Below are 17,571 nucleotides of genomic sequence, written 5' to 3' on the forward strand. Positions count from 1 at the left end.
TTTGATGGCTAAAGTATTTTCAAGTTAATCACAATATTACTTTTGTTCTTGTTTGTATCGCCACCACACACTTGATCTTTCTCAATCTATAAGCCCTGGAGAGGAAAAAAGAAACCTAAATCATAATCTGTCTTGAGTAAATACACATAAATGACTTTGTAAAGATACCAAGGAAAAAATAAGGTGATAAATAGAGCTTTTGTTTTAGGGGGGAGAAGCTATCAAAGAATAGTTTTACTCTTGTATAATATAGTCAGTTAAAGCCTTCTAAATCAGTCAAGGGCTGTAGCTAAGCAACATGATTTTTCACTGTGCTCAAAAGGGGGCTGCAAGCAAGCATCAGTAGCCTCATTTCTCACCAAACGCTTTGACAAGGTTCCACTGTATTTTATATAATTGTAGCAGTGGGAGTGCCAGATTAGATCTGATTTGCTGTCATAATGGGATTTTCCCCCACATAAGCTAATGATGGGAAGTTACATTTAACCCCCCCCCCAAAAGTCATCCCCAGGAACTTATATTCTGATTGCTTCTCATATCTATAATTGGACAAATAGCAATTTTTCCGCTACAGAATACAATGAAAGCCAAGATTTCATAGGTAGGTTTTACCTCTGATTGGCTCCAATAAAAATTTAGTTACACAGTCCAAATCTGTTCAGGAATTTCAAATTTCAACAGACGTTCTCTCACCAAATTAAAAAAAAAAAATAAAGTGAGAAACTGAGTTCAGACCCACTGCTGTACACAAGTTAATCCTCTTGCCTCAGCCTCACCTTTACCCTACAGTACAAATTATAGATATCCATCCTGATTCCTAAGCCACAAAGAAACTTACCAGTCTTTTTAGTGTTTTCTCTTTAGCAATAGTCCAAAATTTTCTCATATACTATCATGAATGTAGACATTTCCGTGTCATCTCATGGTCACAGTGAGTTACAATCCACTGTACTCGCTTTTCTTTCATTTCTGTGTTCTGATTTTATTTGTGAATTAGCTCTGCAAAGTGGGTCCCTTCCTTTAACACCAGCCTCTTAAGTGATGCTTAGACAAATGCATAGTTTTTCACCAACGTTCATGCAAGAAGGGGGAATCTGATTCCTTGAATCTTGTTTGAAATTTGACATTACTAACATCTCAAGTTACAATGACACAGTAAACTAAGAGTACCACGACAGCAAGAAACGTCTGCTGACACCATGCTAACACCTACTAAAAATGGGATCGCTTTCATATTAATCCTAACCCAAATTTGACGGTGAGCTTGCCATATCCTCTTAGAAATTTATTTTGGCCACCTAAAGAGCTAAGTTTTCTATATCAGATAAAAACATAGCATATTCACCTTTAATTGATAGTTCTATCCTTTGTTCATTCTAATTCAAATACTTCAAGGCCCTAACTTTAGATCAACAGGTTCGGCAAAGTTAGTGATACATTTCAGTGACATAATATATATAATTGTTATTCAGAAGCAGATATTAAACACCATGGCCTTGTAATAACTGGAAAATGTGTTTATCTCTTATTCTAAGGAATACAATTATTCCATGAGCCAAAAGGGCAAATTATGATTTTTTTTTTCATCAGTGGTATCCCCAATATTATTTTCTGGCTAAAATTATCACAGGAATGTACTATATTGACAAGTAAATATCACTTTGTTTTTCCTTCTCATTTCATTCAAACTTATCAGTCCTATGTCACCATTCCAAAAGCATATACTGAGTGGCTAGAAATGAAATCTGATAAGCTAGCTTGAATGGAGGTTACAGATGCTGAATAATAGTTAGCTTTATTATTAGCTGAGAGAAAAATCAGCAAGTCTTCAGTTAGGCATACACAAGCTCATCAAAGGTGAGGATTCAAGGAATGGCTAACAAAAGGATATAACTCATAACAAACGCAACCATTACTAAGTAGCTGCCATCAATTATTAACCTCAGGATTTTAGACTTTCAAGTACTGAATGGAAATACAGAAAAGGTGAAATTTATCCATACTCTTTATTGTGGGCTCATCCATTTTCTACTTTGATTTTTGTGGTTTTGTTTACATTACCCATCATTAAGTAAAGAATAAAAGTCTCTGAAGACAGTAATAACTGTTTTTTACAATTTCATTCTTTATCCAGGTATCCTTTTAGGATCTGACTTCTAGTAGTAGATATACAATAATTTCTTTTTTTGTCTTCTTTATTGTCAAAGTGATGTATAGAGGGGTTACAGTTTCATATGTAAGTGAAGTATACTTCTTATCCAACTTGTTACCTCCTCCTTCATTTTCCCTCCATCTCCCCCTTGCCCAGGTTCCTCCCCCAAAATGGGTTGTACAGTTGGTTTACACCAATTGGTTTTGTGAGTATCACTACTGCAATGGTCAGTCTTTTTGTTCTTTGTCTCTTGATTTTGGTATTCCCTTTCCCTTCCCTAGTTCCCATACATGTATATACAGTATCTGGGGTATTAAGATCAGTTACAGTAATAGCAGGAGTAAAACCACACGAAGAGAATACAAGAGAAAAAAAGTATGGTTTCATAAGGCATGTTGAAATTAACTACAACAATGATATACCACTTATCTCCTTAGTACAGAGTTCATTTCACTTTGCATTATCTTATGTGTTCATATGGGCATATCTGTTGTGATCTTCTGCTATGTCTATCCGAGCAATGTACTAATTACTACCTATGATGGAGACCATAGAGTTCATGTTTTTTAGGGCCTGGCTCACTTCACTTAGTATGATTTTTTTCCAAGTCCTTCCATTTCCTTACCAATGGGGCAGTATCACTCTTTCTGATAGAGGGATAGAATTTCATTTTGTATATATACCACATTTTCCTGATCCACATCTGCTGAGGGGCATCTGGGTTGGTTCCATATTTTAGTGATGACAAATTATGCTGCAATGAACATAGTTGTGCTGGTGGCTTTAGTGTGGTCTTGCTTGTAATCTTTTGGGTAGATGCCCAAAAGTGGGACTGCTGGGTTGTAGGGGAGCTCTATGTTTAGCCTTCTGAGGAACCTCCACACTGCTTTCTAAAGTGGTTGAACAAGTTTACATTCTCACCAACAGTGTAGTAGGGTTCCCTTTTGGCCAAATCCCCTTCAGCATTTGTTGTTTTCCTGATAGTGGACATTCTTACTGGGGTGAGGTACAATCTCAGTGTTGCTTTGATTTGCAATTCTTTTATGGCCAATAATGTAGAACACTTCTTCATGTGTCTCTTGGCCATTCTCATTTCCTCTTCAGATAAGACTTTTTAGATCTTTGGCCCATTTGTTGAGGGGTTCTTTGAGGATTTGGTTCTTTGAGGATTTGTTTTGGAGGAATTTAATTTTTTGAGTTCTGTGCATATTTTAGATATGAGGCCTTTGTCCCCTGTATGTCAGGAAAAGATCTTCTCCCAATCTGTGGGTTTTCAAGACAGCAATAACTTTGTCACCTATTTGCAGGTATTCTTGAGATCCTTCAAGTTAACTCTTAATCTTCTTCTCAACTGAATGTAAATTCTAGGTGTACCATCATCACTTAAAAGTGGGCCAACTGTCTTGGCTCACACCTGTAATCTCAGCTAGTAGGGAGACAGAGGCAGGAAGATTGCACTTTGAGTCCAGTATAGAAGGAAAAGTGAGCAAGATTCTATGTCAAAGAATATGCCGGGTATTAGGGCACACTTCTGTAATCCCAGCTGTGTGAGATGTAGCAGTAGTAGAAGTGTCTCTGTTCAAAGCCAGCCCAGATGAAAGTATGAGACCCCATCTAAATAGTAACTAAATCATAACTAAAGCATAAAATGGCTAGAGGCAAGTGTTACCCTGCTTGCCTAGCAAGCTCAAGTACCTCAATTCAATAGGTGTATTGCTAAAATAATTAATGACTATATATACCATTTTGTCTTTAATCTGATAGAGCCAGAATATTTGGCACATGAATGTATCCATCGCTATAGTTATGCACTGTGCCCAAAAAGTAGGCATTATTTAAATGAATAGTAATAGCTAGCCAAATAAACTATGATACATCAAAATGAACTGACACATCTAAAAATACAGTACCATAATCTTATTGAAAATGATTACCATATGTATATATCTTATACAAAACTGTGAGCTAGCTTATACAAATCACAATGTCCACATTTCCATCATTCCCAGTTTCACTTCTCAAAATTAAAAAGCCTCACTTTTGGAGCTTAAGGGGTTGACATTTCCTGGCTAAGCCCCTATTCGACTATCAAGTACATTCAGGAAAACTTTTTCACATCACCTCATCTTTCTCTGTGTCATTCATGGTTAAATCATACTGGAATGCCTTTTTATTTATTAGTGTAAGTAAATGACTTAAAAATGGTATTCACTTAAAGCCGCAACATGGTACTATACATTGGGTACATCATAACATATATGAGACTGTCTGCCTAGGAGAACAGCTCCCTTATCCCTATCCTGTGTACACGCCCCCTTCTTCTTAATTTTATTTTATTGTAAAGGTTGGAGCTACGTAAGGTAATGAGCACATTTCTCTTAGAACAGTGTTACCCCATCCCTCATTTCCTTTTGCTTTCTACTCCCCAGTTCCCTGACTTCAAACTCCAGTACCATAAATAAATAAATAAATAAATAAATACATAAATACATACATACATACATACATACTGATTAATAGCTGTAATATGACACCTATTCAGAAAAATGTCCACTCTAGCTAAACTGCAACAAGTGGCCATGTACGTGAGCATGGAGATACTGCGCAGAATAAGCATTTTACCAAGTCACTGACTGAAATTTGTATCGTTAGAAATGCTAGAATCATTCCAAGAGAAGCAGAATTTCAGAAATACTTGAAACCAGAACAAAGAGTATGGTCACTTTTGTGAGCCAACAATGCAAAAGTACTCACATATATACTTGGGTCCAAGATGGACAGGTAAGGCAAAGGAGAGTTGGCTGTGTGGAGGTGTCTGGTGAAGCATAAGATTTGGTGGAGGTATGAGAATGTGTAGAGGAGTGAGCAAGTGAAGGGAGTAAACTGTGATATGGTGAAGAGGTATAACAGATTTAGAGGGATGTGAGAGGTTACAAAGTTTACAACAGGGCAGGTGGCTTGAATGGTATTTAGTAGAGAGCAAGAGAGTAGGGGTAGGTGTGGAGTGTATGGGGATGTAGGAACAGTAGGTTATCTGGAGGTGTGGGAGAACTGGGTGTATCTAGATATGGGGCAGGGATTCATGCGGTAGGATGTACACACTTTAAGCATGGAAAGGGCATGTATGCATGAATGCACATTCATGAACAGGTGTGCTTTTTGTTTCTTTGTGGGATAGTACAAGTAAGTGATTAATTTCCTTCGGATTTAAATTTCTTTAAAACCACACCATATGTATTACATACAACAGCCATTTGCAGGTGGCAAACATTCAAACGGAAAGATCGAGTTTATAACATTTGTGGAAATAACCTATTGTAAATATATTAAGCTGAATTTCCTTACAAGTTCCTGGAATTCATACTGGGATAGGCTAAACATTTAAGATCAGAAAACTTTATTGTATATTGGTTCCATTTTACCTTGAGATCTTAGATGTGGATTATGTAATAGGAAATCATTAGAATAATATCGCATTTCTTCTTTGAAACCACAAATAAATAAGCAACGAGTCTTTATTCTGGGGAAAAGAATAATCTTATTTCCAGAAGCATGATTCTTGTTCCCTATCAACCAGAATCTCATCAAATCAAGGATGGGTAGAAGCTGAATACTGAAACACAACTATACACAATCCCCTTACAAGTTCATACAGATAGTTTTTCTTTGCAAAATACGCCTGTCGTGCCTTCTCTGCTGTTTTCTTATCATATAATATTATTTCTGAAAGAATTCCATCAATGTTACAGTAAGAACCTTACTCTGCAAACTATGTTTCATCTGATTCATCCTCCCAGAACTGTTTTCTCACCTCACAGTCATTTTAAATTTCCATGTTCATTTTGAAGACTGGGATCAGATTTTAACTAAAGTCAATTTTTAAATATAACCTCACTTTTGGCCTCCAAAATGAATAGTTCTTCTTCTTTTTTTTTTCTTTTCCTTTTTTAGTTCATTTGACAAAACTAAGATCTGCCCAGAATTATTTTCCTTAGGAACATTCTTCTTGTTCACTCATCCACAAATAAAACATATTGAAGGCAACCTGATTTAAGGCAACTGATTTCAAAGAATCTTATTCTCATGTTCTTACCTCAGAACTGTTAAGGTGACACTTATGAGTTCCTGAAAACCAGCCATCACTTGAGCATTGGTCAATGTCCACTTTCTGAAGGTTTATATCAACTTTCATGACACCCCTAAAATTGAACAAAATAGAAAGAACAATTAATCTGAGCCTTTACCATTTCTAACTTTGTGTTCTGTCATGGAAATCAGACAAACCAGCATAAGAAATGTACTAAAAATTTCCAAAATGCTCTCTCATATTTAACTGAAACATATCAAACAAAGATACAAAGTAAGCAAGCAGAAGTTTAAACTATGCTCCAAAGACAGGAACTGTGTATTATTGACTGTCCTTTGCCCCTCATAAAATGCCTGTATGCTCAATAAATGTGAACCCAGATAATACTACTGTGGGCATGGAAAAAAACAAAACTTTCTATTAAAGTAAGCCAATTCCTCATTTCACTTTTTTTCAAGTGGCATACAGGAAGGTTGGAAGTGTATAAGAATGTAAGCTACTCATTCCTCTGATCACAACAACTTTAAACACTTCTTTAGGTCTTCCAATATCATATATCAAGCACATTTACTATATCTACAGAAACACTGATTAAAAAATATTTTTTCTTTTAAATCTGGAAACAAAAAGACTCTCAGCCATTTGTGAAATCAATTAAGAGAATTTATAAACTCGGAGACAAATGCTAAATTGTTTTTTAAAAGTCTCACATTTAAAATTCCTCCATTTTTCCAACCAATTTCTCCATATTTCCTAACCTGCCTCCCTTCTATTTTTCATTAACAGCAACAATTGTAGAAATAGCTGTCCTATGTGAGCCATCACACACAGATTTTATTAAAATAAGTATTCTGTTCCCTGGGCCCAGAAGCCTAAAGGTTACCAATGCGTTTTTCAAAAACTTGAGTAGTTCATAAACACCCCACTAACATTAAAAGTAAAAACGTTATTTTCAAGACCTACACTCCAACTTAAGCTTGTTTTCCTGTAATAGCAAATGTGTGTGTGTGTGTGTGTGTGTGTGTGTGTGTGTACACATAAAATTTACCACAAGTGCTGGGAATGTGGCTTAGTGGTTGAGTGCTTGTCTAGCATGCATGAAGCCCTGGGTTTGATTCCTCAGTACCACATAAACAGAAAAAGCCAGAAGTGGTACTGTGACTCAACTGGTCAAGTGGTACAGTGCTAGCCTTGAGCAAAAGAAGATAAGGGACAGTGCCCAGGCCTAGAGTTCAAGCTCCAGGAAAGGCAAAACAACAACAACAACAACAAACAACCATAAATTCCTCATTTTTGCTCTCTTTTTTTTTGCCAGTCCTGGGGCTTGAACTCAGGGCCTGGGCACTGTCCCTAGCTTCTTTTTGCTCAAGACTAGCTCTCTACAACTTGAGCCACAGGTCCACTTCTTCAGTTTTGCTCTTAAAGCCATAAATTGCCCACAGATTTACAAAACAAAACTTAAAATTTACAAAAATTAAATTTGAATGTTAAGAAAATCAGTGATGTTATATTTTGACAATACTAAGTCACTTCTCAAAACTAGATGGCACTTCTATTTTACCACATATTATGATTAATTTCTCACATCTCTTTTTTCTTTTAAAACGCTACTGTGAAGTCTCACACAACGGCTAGAGTTAGCCTATAATTGAGGGTGAATAAATTACTTTCTTCTTCTGCTTTTTTTTTTGTCACTCTATAACAAAGCACCATGCTACTTATGGCTAATATACTCAAAATAGGCACAAAACCAAACAGGGCTAATAAAACTTCCTGCCAGTATTTGGTTATCCAGATAACCCAAAGAATGTTTAATTTGTTCATATGTTTAGTAAAATAAAAACTCAAAAATTGGGCTGGGGATATGGCCTACTGGCAAGAGTGCTTGCCTCGAGTACATGAGGCCCTGGGATCGATTCCCCAGCACCACATATACAGAAAACGGCCAGAAGTGGCACTGTGGCTCAAGTGGCAGAGTGCTAGCCTTGAGCAAGAAGAAGCCAGGGACAGTGCTCAGGCCCTGAGTCCAAGCCCCAGGACTGGCAAAAAAAAAACTCAAAAATTGTCCCAGGAAACATGCAAATCCTTCATAATAATGTACTCCATTTGAAAAATACTATTGTGGTTTTCATAGTATAAAAGTTCATGAAAAAGTAACTGGATTCCCGTGACCTAATGCTTTAACCTATTTCAGTCCTTTGCTCTTTCAATTAGTATTGATTATCTGTTTTGTCCTTCTTACTATTTTCAGAGGTGACTTTCTTAATATTTTAAGGACATAAGTGTCCTTCTGCAGAGGACACAAAGGTGGAACACATTCTGCACCAAGTGACATGAAAATGTATAACATTTTATAATGTGTGAAGATGTTTACTGGAGAAAAAGAACTTGCATTCATGTTTTGGAGACTATGGAAAGCTATCATTTGAAGTAATGAAGGGATCTAGGGAGAATTTTTTTTTACTACCTTCACTACTGGGACTTTCAATAGAAGTATGCTCCTTAAAGGTTGTACCAATCCTTAAACACATATCTGACTTTACTTCATGCTCTTTAGAAAATAATAGAAATAGAAAAAATATATTCCTTCTTAAGTTCAAGAAATAGTTACTGAGTGCTTGAAGAAAGAATTGTGACACTCAATTCTAAAACAGGATAGATAGATAATAAATGAATGCTATAATAAGTAAATTGAGCCCGTTATTGGTGGCTCACCTTTACAACCTTAACTGTTCAGAAGGCTGAGATATTGAAGACTGGAGTTCAAGCAGTAAGACTCTATCTCCAAAATAATCACCAAAAAGCTGGGCTGGAGGCACTAGAGCTCAAGTAGTAGGGTGCAAGCCAAGCAAGCAGGAGGCCCTGAGTTCAAACCCAGTACCAGTTAAATGCTTCAGCAGCATTAAAAAAAAAAAAAAAAAAAAAAACCTCATATAAAAATATCACCATTAAATTCTCATACTACAACTCTGTGTTAAAAAGAAAGAAAAAGGTCACATGCCAGTGGTTCACGCCTGTAAATCTAGCTACTCAGGAGGCTGAGATCTGAGGATGGTGGTTGGAAAGCAGCCCAGACAGGAAAATCTATGAGCCAGAAGAGATGGTGTAGGTCAAGTGGTAGCATGCTACCCTTGAGCAGAAAAGCTCAAGGACAGCGCCACACACACATGAAATACAAATAAATCTTATTTACAGAGTATATATGTATAAACCAATGAAAACAATCCTATTTTCTACCATAATTGTTAGCCATAAATGAGGTCAAGTGTTCCTCAACTATCCTCAACACGGGGGGCACTTGGTCACCTGAAATCCCAGAAACTTCCCGCTTCCTCGTCAGCAGCTGTTGCTTTGGCATGGAAAGAGGCTACCAAGTGTTCTGGAAGTTTCCTCCATAAAACTGGCTTCAGAATAGACTATCTCAAAAGCACTGATCACGCTGCCCACTGAAGCAGCCTGACACTCGGAGAGCAAGTCACCAAGTTGGGGCACACGTCCAAGCCAGCGCCGGAAGCTGCAAGTGCCAACCCCCAGGGGGTCTGAGCCGAGGCCAGGGGGGGGAGTCCGAGTCCATCCCTTCTGCCAGCGCCTGCAGATCCCCGGGCCTTCCGGGGGCGGAAGGGCGGGCTGTTGCACAGCCGGATATCCGGTGACCCCCGCCTGTGGGGCGGAAGTGCTGTTCCCCATCCGGAGGGCCGCCCACTGGCCAAGGGGGAATGGCTGCTGGTGCACGTCTTGGGGACGGAGAGGCCTGGAAAATGGCCTCCAGAAAATGGGACGTGTGTAAATAGTCTCCCCCCAAAATACCTGCCCTGCCTTGCTGACCGTCATGTGCCCCCGTTTGTCCACCTGACTCTCGAAATGTGGCCCCAACTGGACCTGCCTGTTCCACGAAGGTACTTTCTCCATGCACGCGTGTCCACGTCAAGTCTATGTCAGTGCAGTAGGTCAGACTCGCTGTGTCCTTTGTGTGTTGACTCTTCCCCTTTCATTCCCAGCGCCACAACCGTTTTCAAGCCTTCGCCTCTCGGCGGCTCACTTTTATAATAATATTTGGTTCTGTCCAGCATCGCGCCAAGTAAAGGTAATGGTTTATTGGTTCTGACGTTTATATATGGCTTAGGAGCCTTCTTGCAGAAGCAGATAAAAAAGGCATTGATACACAAATCACATTATGGCCTTGGGCTCTACAGACTTGTGTTGCAACTGCATGATGGGTGGGCACATGGGAAGTGTTAGATTTAGCAGCAGCCAATTCAATACCAGAATGACTAGGGAGAGTTTAGCTATAAACGTGTTTGCAAACTACTTTAATATATATTACTCAATCCAACCTAAGCTTTCTCACAAAGATGAAACATCCTAAGGAATGATTCACATTAGAATTTAACTGCAATGTTAACCATTGCAATTAAAATGTTTTACCTTTGTAAGTTTTGCAAAAACAATTGGTCATAAAACTAATTCATAGTACCCATTCCAGAACTTTAGAAGATACCCATGAAAGCAGAGTCTAAACTTAATTATTATATATACAGCTATCTATATAACCTTTGAGGCATGAAAATCCCCATTCACAAAGCTAAAAAGAGATAAATGAGACAGTAAGATCAGAACAGATTAAGTTCTTATTTATAGATAATGTGCTCATTTAGCAACAAGATCATCAGCCGACAAATATGAGAGCAGTAAGCTAAATGAGAAATGTTGTTGGAAACCTGCTCAATGAATGAAAACCATGCATTTCTATAAAGCAGTAATACCCTCATAAAAATGTATAACTAAAAAGATCCCATTTAAAATTACAAGATCCATAAGTTCTCTAATAGTTACATTAATCATGATTATACAAAGCTTCTACAGAGAAATTTTGTAAACTCTAAAAATGGATGAAACATGATCTGAGCAAAATGAGAAACATCTCATGCTCTCTAAGGGGATAATACATTGTAATAAATGTCTATTCTCATCAAGTTGAGCTGTAAATTTAATGTACAACCAATCAAAATTCCAGATGGAGGTTCAGAAACTTGATAGTTCACATTTAATAAAAAGTCATTTGGTCAAAATAAAAGAGAATTTTCCCAGCCAGCTATTAGACAGACTGCCTGACCATAATGGACATGGTTGCAAACAAACAAACAAACAAAAAAAGATGAAGAGGAAGAAGAGGAGGAGAAGAAGGAAGGAAGGAAGGAAGGAAGGAAGGAAGGAAGGAAGGAAGGAAGGAAGGAAGGAAGGAAGGAAGGGGAAGAAGAAAGAAAGAAAATAGGGGGCTTAGAGATAAATATGTATATTAGGCACGTAGATATATGATAAAAGATGGCAATATTGAGAAGCTGTAATCCCATTTAACACTATTGCATACAGAGAAACCCAAGATGTTAAAGATTTGAATGTGCAAGATAAAACTGTTAAGTTCATAGCTGGTAGCACAGAATTATTTTCGTGATGATGTATAAAAAGGTTTCATGAACAAAATCTAAAAGCAGAAAAACCATGAAAACCTCAGATTAAGTAAATAACATAAGGATTGTTTTAATTTTGCTTGAGGAAGAACATTAAGGACACGGTTAACTAAAAGACAGTAGATTGAATATGTAACTGTAATCCCTCTGTACATCACCTTGACAAGAAAATTAAATTTTACAAAGGACAATATATTGGATGATTTTGCAGTGTCTAAAATTGACAAGGAAATAATATCTTGAGTTGTAGACAAAAAAATATAGGAATCATAATTTTCTTAATGGGCAAAAGGTATTGTTATATTCTAAAGAGTAAATCCAACAGGCTGATTGGCACATGAAGAAATAACATAAGATTATTAGATCCATAAATGAGCCCAAGCAAGTGTTTCCATCAGAATTCTACCCAAAAAAATACCTGTTAAAAGCATGTATTAGGAAAAAGCCTCTTTAACAAGTGGTGCTGGGAAAGCTGATATCCATATATGGAAGGTTGAAAGTAGATTGCTCTTTCTCAGTCAGTATAAAAACCAACTCATAATGGATCAAAGACTTAGCTGTAAGACCTGAAACATCCAGAAGGAAACATACAGAGCACTTCAAGATATAGACCTAGGCAATAACTTTTTAAATAGAAGTCTAAAAACTCTGTAAAGAAGAGCAATAATTGACCAATGGAATTCACAAATTAAGAAAAAAAGATGGGAGTGCAGCTCCAATGAAAGAGCACTCATCTAGCAAGAATGAGACCTTGAGTTCGTCCTCAGAAGCATGAAAGATTAAAAAAGAAAATAAGACATACCCTGGTCTCTATACTCTATTCCCCAAAATTAGATACACTAGGATTGGGTTTGCAGGTTAATGCAATTTGACAGTTTGTAGAGGTCACCCTGTGTTCAGGAAATTTTATATTCTTGTTTCTAGCAGCATGCTACACAGTTCCAACACACACACACACACACACACACACACACACACACACACACTTCCCATGAAACACGAGTCTCTGTCCTGATAACAGTAGCATGCATACAGAGGTGGCATGTCACGGGTTCCAGGGCACATTGTGCACGATGTTAATTTTGATGATTTTATAATAAGCCTCTTGAATACAATCATTTCTTTAGCTGTCACTTAACTTTCAAAGACTGTTTTCCCTTTATCCTCCTCTTACAATTATAGTAATTAGGAGGCAAAGTTTTTCTTTCTTGAAATTTTCCATTTCTTAAAAAAGAACAATTGCTCATTTTAAAGCAACAGTAGGAAAAATAACCTCTTGTTATTTTTTATAATTCACTAGAGATACAGTTAAGTGTCATTAACAGCATACAATAATGTGAAAAATCAATTAAAATAATGTTAACTAAGCCAAGCCAGTTATAACTCATATGACTAATGAGAAAAGTAGCCATATTCTGTGAACCCTGATCTTCACAACTAAGTATACCACTTACTAACATTATATTTTATTGCTTTTTCTTGTGCCAGTTTTGAGGCTTAAACTCCGGGCTTGAGCACTGGCCCTGAGCTTTTTTGCTCAAGGCTAGCATTCATCCACTTGAGCCATAGCGCCACTTCAACCTTTTTGGTGATAATTGGAGATGAGACTCTCACAGACTTTCCTGCCTGTCCCAGCTTCAAACCACAATCCTCAGATCTCAGCCTCTTGGATAGCTAGTATTACAGGCTTAAGCCACCAGTGCCCAGCTAAGCATTGTATTTTAAATCCTCATGATTATATAGCTCTTTTCAGTTTTCAAAAAATTATTAACACATATCTGATCCTCACTATAATACTAGGTATAAAATACACAGTTGTCTGATTCATAGCTTTAGAAGACTAAGTAAAATAATGTCAAAAATAGGTAGCTCATATATAGTCTATTAGTTAGGAAAGGTAGCATTTATATTGTCAGTTGAGTCTTTTACTGTCTTATAAGTAAAAATATAAAACCTATTCACGCCAAGACCTGATTATACTGTACCTTTATGATACAGTACCTTAAATCAAATCATAAAAAATCAAGCTAGTTGTACTATAACCTCATACTCAAACTTGCAATTGGATTAGGCGAAGAATGGGCCACTGAACTTCCCTTCTAGATTGCCGAATATGCCAAGAGTGGGAAGTCCTGACCTCTCCACCTAGCCCATTCCTGGGGTCATGTTTTGCAACAAGCACTCTTATGGGAGGAAGTAATGTTTCCCACCTGACAAAGGGTAAGTTTTATTTAACATAAAAATACTCATTTTTGTAATAGGAAGAAGTTTCGTTTAAAAATTGTCATTTATTTCACTCCTGAAGAGCACTGGACAGTAAAAAACATTTTCTGGTCTTCCAAACATTTCATCTCTTCTATTAAGCAAATTGTTAGTTCTTATCTTTAATCCACTTATTTTTGAGATCCTGAATATATAGGAATCTGTATTTGGGCCAATAGTGGATGTCTTTCATCTACTGAGGCAATTGTATTTGATACAGATCAAGACAGGAAAGTCAGTGATTATTTTTGAAAACTTTAGTGATAATCCTCTAAATTTCAGAAACCTGATTAGAAATGTTTTTATGATGTTCTTTAAACAGACAAAGAGGATGAAGACATTATTGGCATAATAGTAGGATTTGATTTATTGGGTCAATGTCAGGCTTCATACACACTCTAAACAGGTCTAAGTGAATGGCACATATCGCAGAATGCTAAGTTATTAATAAGATAAACTGAGCACTGGTGGCTCACACTTGTACTCCTAGCTACTCAGTAGCTAGTATCTAAGGTGTTAGCCTTAGGATGATCTCAGAATCACCTTTCAAAGCCAGCTCAGGCAGGAAAGTTGGTGAGACTCCAATTAACCACTGAAGAAAACAAAGATGGAAATGAAGCTGTGGCTTAAGTGGTAAAGCACTATCATTGAATAAAAAGCTCAGGGACAGTGCCCAGGATCTGAGTTAAAGCCCCAGGACCATCATTAACACCAACAACAATAACAACACAATTGTTGGCTACCTGACAGCTAAGGGTAACTGGGCCCCTTCCTTGATGGCTAAAGATCATATCGTAAATGCTGTGATTTCTCCCTTATTGCCACATAGTGACCCACTATGAAGCCTTAAAATAAGTTCTTTTTTTTTTGCTGCTTGTATTTCTGTAAAATAACACTTTGCTTCAGTTGTACAAATATGTGATTATCAAATGCTCTTCTACTTAATTACAAAACCAAATTTAAAGAAGCATTTTAAGCAATTTTTCTGTAGTTCCATTATGTAATAATCTATCTTCCCAAAACATTGCCAGATATTAATTTAAGTCTATTTCCCTAAAATATAACTACTCACCAATTGATATTCTTACAGTAGTATTTGACAGAAATGTGTCTTAAAGCAAGCAAATGTTCTCCTCCCCTACACCACTTGGTAGCAGACATGTCCGGAGAAGCTTGCCAAAACTTTATGTAGTACATGTGTCTTCCATCTGTCTAGCATTTTCTTCTGAGAAGTCTTTTTGGCAATCAGGTCAAGACTTCCTTAGTAAAGTCTGAAACATTATATGTACAAAATCAGGAAACCTCAAGTTGGATTTAAAAGCAAATCATAGCTGGATAGTAGTGACTAACAGCTGTAATCCTGACCACTCAGGAAACTGAGACCTGACGACAGTGGTTTAAAGCCAGCCCAAGCAGACTCTTAGCTCCAGTTAATCCACAAAAAAGCTAGAAGTGGAGTTGTGGCTAGCTATGCTAGCCTTAAGCAAAGAAGCTAAGTGTCAGGGCCCAGACCCCAAGTTCAAGCCCCAGTACACACACACACACACACACACACACATACACACACACACACACTTTTTAAAAAAGAAAAGAAAAAATGTTTTATGTATTTTGCTATTTTGCACCTTGAGATTTTCTGGCTATTTAATTACACCTGCCGTGTTGTGTTATGTTATGTTATGTTATGTTATGTTACGTTATGTTATGCTTGCAATATCTAAGCAAAATATGTCTTTTGTTAATAATTTCTCACATTTATGCACACTGCTTTCAATCTCTGTGTGTGTTGGTTCTTATTAATATAGGTCTTAAAATAAAATTGCATAAGCTTTTCTATATCGGAACATTATATATAAAGTCAGTCATTCATGATAATTAAGATATGTAGCCTATATCAATAGACACTTCAGTCCAGAAATACTAACAGAAAATAAGACCAATAAAACTATTTCCCCGCTGAAAGGCAGTGGCTCCTGCCTATATAATAATATCTACTCAGGAGGCAGATATCTGAGGAGAATATTTCAAAGCCAGCCGGGGCAGGAAAGTCCATGAGACACTTAGCTCCAATAAACTACTCAGGAAAAGCCAGAAGTAGCCCTATGGCTGAAGTGGCAAAGTGCTTGCCTTGAGAAAAAAGAAGCTCAAGGACATTGCCCAAGCTGAGTTTAAGCTCCAGTACCAAACCCTCCCCCCACCCCCAAAAAAGCCTATTTCCCATTAAACTTTACCTAGATACAAACTAAATACACAGTTTCTTTGTCTCTTTTGATCCTATATTTTCAATTATCAGTTTTGAGTGCTTATTGCATACTAGACATTATGCTATGTACTTTTAAAACTTCATTAGAACTATATTTGATGTTATTCTTCCCAGGTTATATTACAACTGTATATGTTAATAACATTCATCTTTAACAGTTTAGCAATTAGGACACAAAAAAGCAAAATGGCTTGCCGAAGGACATATTGCTAATAAGTAAAGGAGCTAAGATTTTAGGTATAAAAGTAACACAACTGGTCAGAAGAAACAAGTTCAAGTTTTCATTCAAAATGATTAATTAAATGTGAGCTTTTCTAACTCCTTCCTTCATATACAACTATTGTAAGAGTAGTTAAATACTAAAAGAGGCCTGAAAATGTAGTTTAATGGTAGAATATCTTCCTAGCTTGGACAAGGACTTGAGTTTGATTATCAGTACTACACACACAAAATAAAAATAATAATTAATAATAACATAATGAAGAAAAGTAGTTAATCATGAATTTGTCAGAATCCTCCAGGGCCATGCTGATGATAAGCTAGTGTAGTGGCAGTTAAATTCATGACAGACTCAAACGGTTGTAGCAGAGGTAGAAACAGCTCATCCAGAAAGAGTTGAAGCTCAAAGTCCACAGGCATAAGAGTGGGAATGGAAACTGAGGCTGACATCAAGGTCATAAATTAAAGGACTTCCGAATGAACAGCAATACTAGCAGGCTCATCTCATCCCTTGTATGACTTATTCTCATACTAAACACCAAAGAATTATTGAAAATATATCCTTGAAGCAAGCTGAAGCTCCTATGATGATGGTTAGTTCTCCAGTGTTCTCACAGAATAAAGAGCTAAGCCAGGCAGAGACTGCCAACTTCCTTCTCTAGCATCCTCAATGGAACGAAGCCTGGCAATCCAGGGAGAAATCTACTCAGGAAAAAACCCATCTGTCATAAGAATTCACACCAACTGTATAAATTAACTTGGTCCCCAATCATAAAGCTAATAGCTAACAAAGGGTTACATTTAAGGAAAATTGGTAGTATAAAGGAGAACAGATAGGCACAACCAAACAACTGAACCTGGAACAAATAGCAAAAATTCAGGGAATCTAAAGAGAACATATAGATATTTTAATTAATATCCTTAAGGAAATTTAAAGAAAATAAACGTGCTGTTATAAAAAGAAATCATATGAGAACAAGAAAGAGTTTATGAGCTTTAAAAAAGCTAGTCATTGGCTGGGCGCCAGTGGCTCACGCCTGTCATTCAGAAGGCTGAGATCTGTGGATCACAGTTTGAAGCCAGTCTGGGCAGGAAGTTGAGATTAGAGGACTGTATTCAA

General features: G+C 37.0%; 1 protein-coding gene across 1 annotated transcript in view; it reads right to left on the minus strand.

The window, feature by feature from the left end:
• The window catches only part of Gpr158 (G protein-coupled receptor 158), a 296,234-nt gene that overhangs the window by 263,659 nt on the left and 15,004 nt on the right, over window positions 1-17,571 (minus strand). The window contains exon 2 of the mRNA XM_048367807.1: window positions 6,246-6,351. Coding sequence (XP_048223764.1) covers window positions 6,246-6,351 — 106 coding nt within the window. The remainder of the gene's footprint in view (window positions 1-6,245; window positions 6,352-17,571) is intronic.

This window comes from Perognathus longimembris, chromosome 18 (assembly GCF_023159225.1).
Source record: "Perognathus longimembris pacificus isolate PPM17 chromosome 18, ASM2315922v1, whole genome shotgun sequence".
Classification (NCBI taxonomy): domain Eukaryota; kingdom Metazoa; phylum Chordata; class Mammalia; order Rodentia; family Heteromyidae; genus Perognathus; species Perognathus longimembris.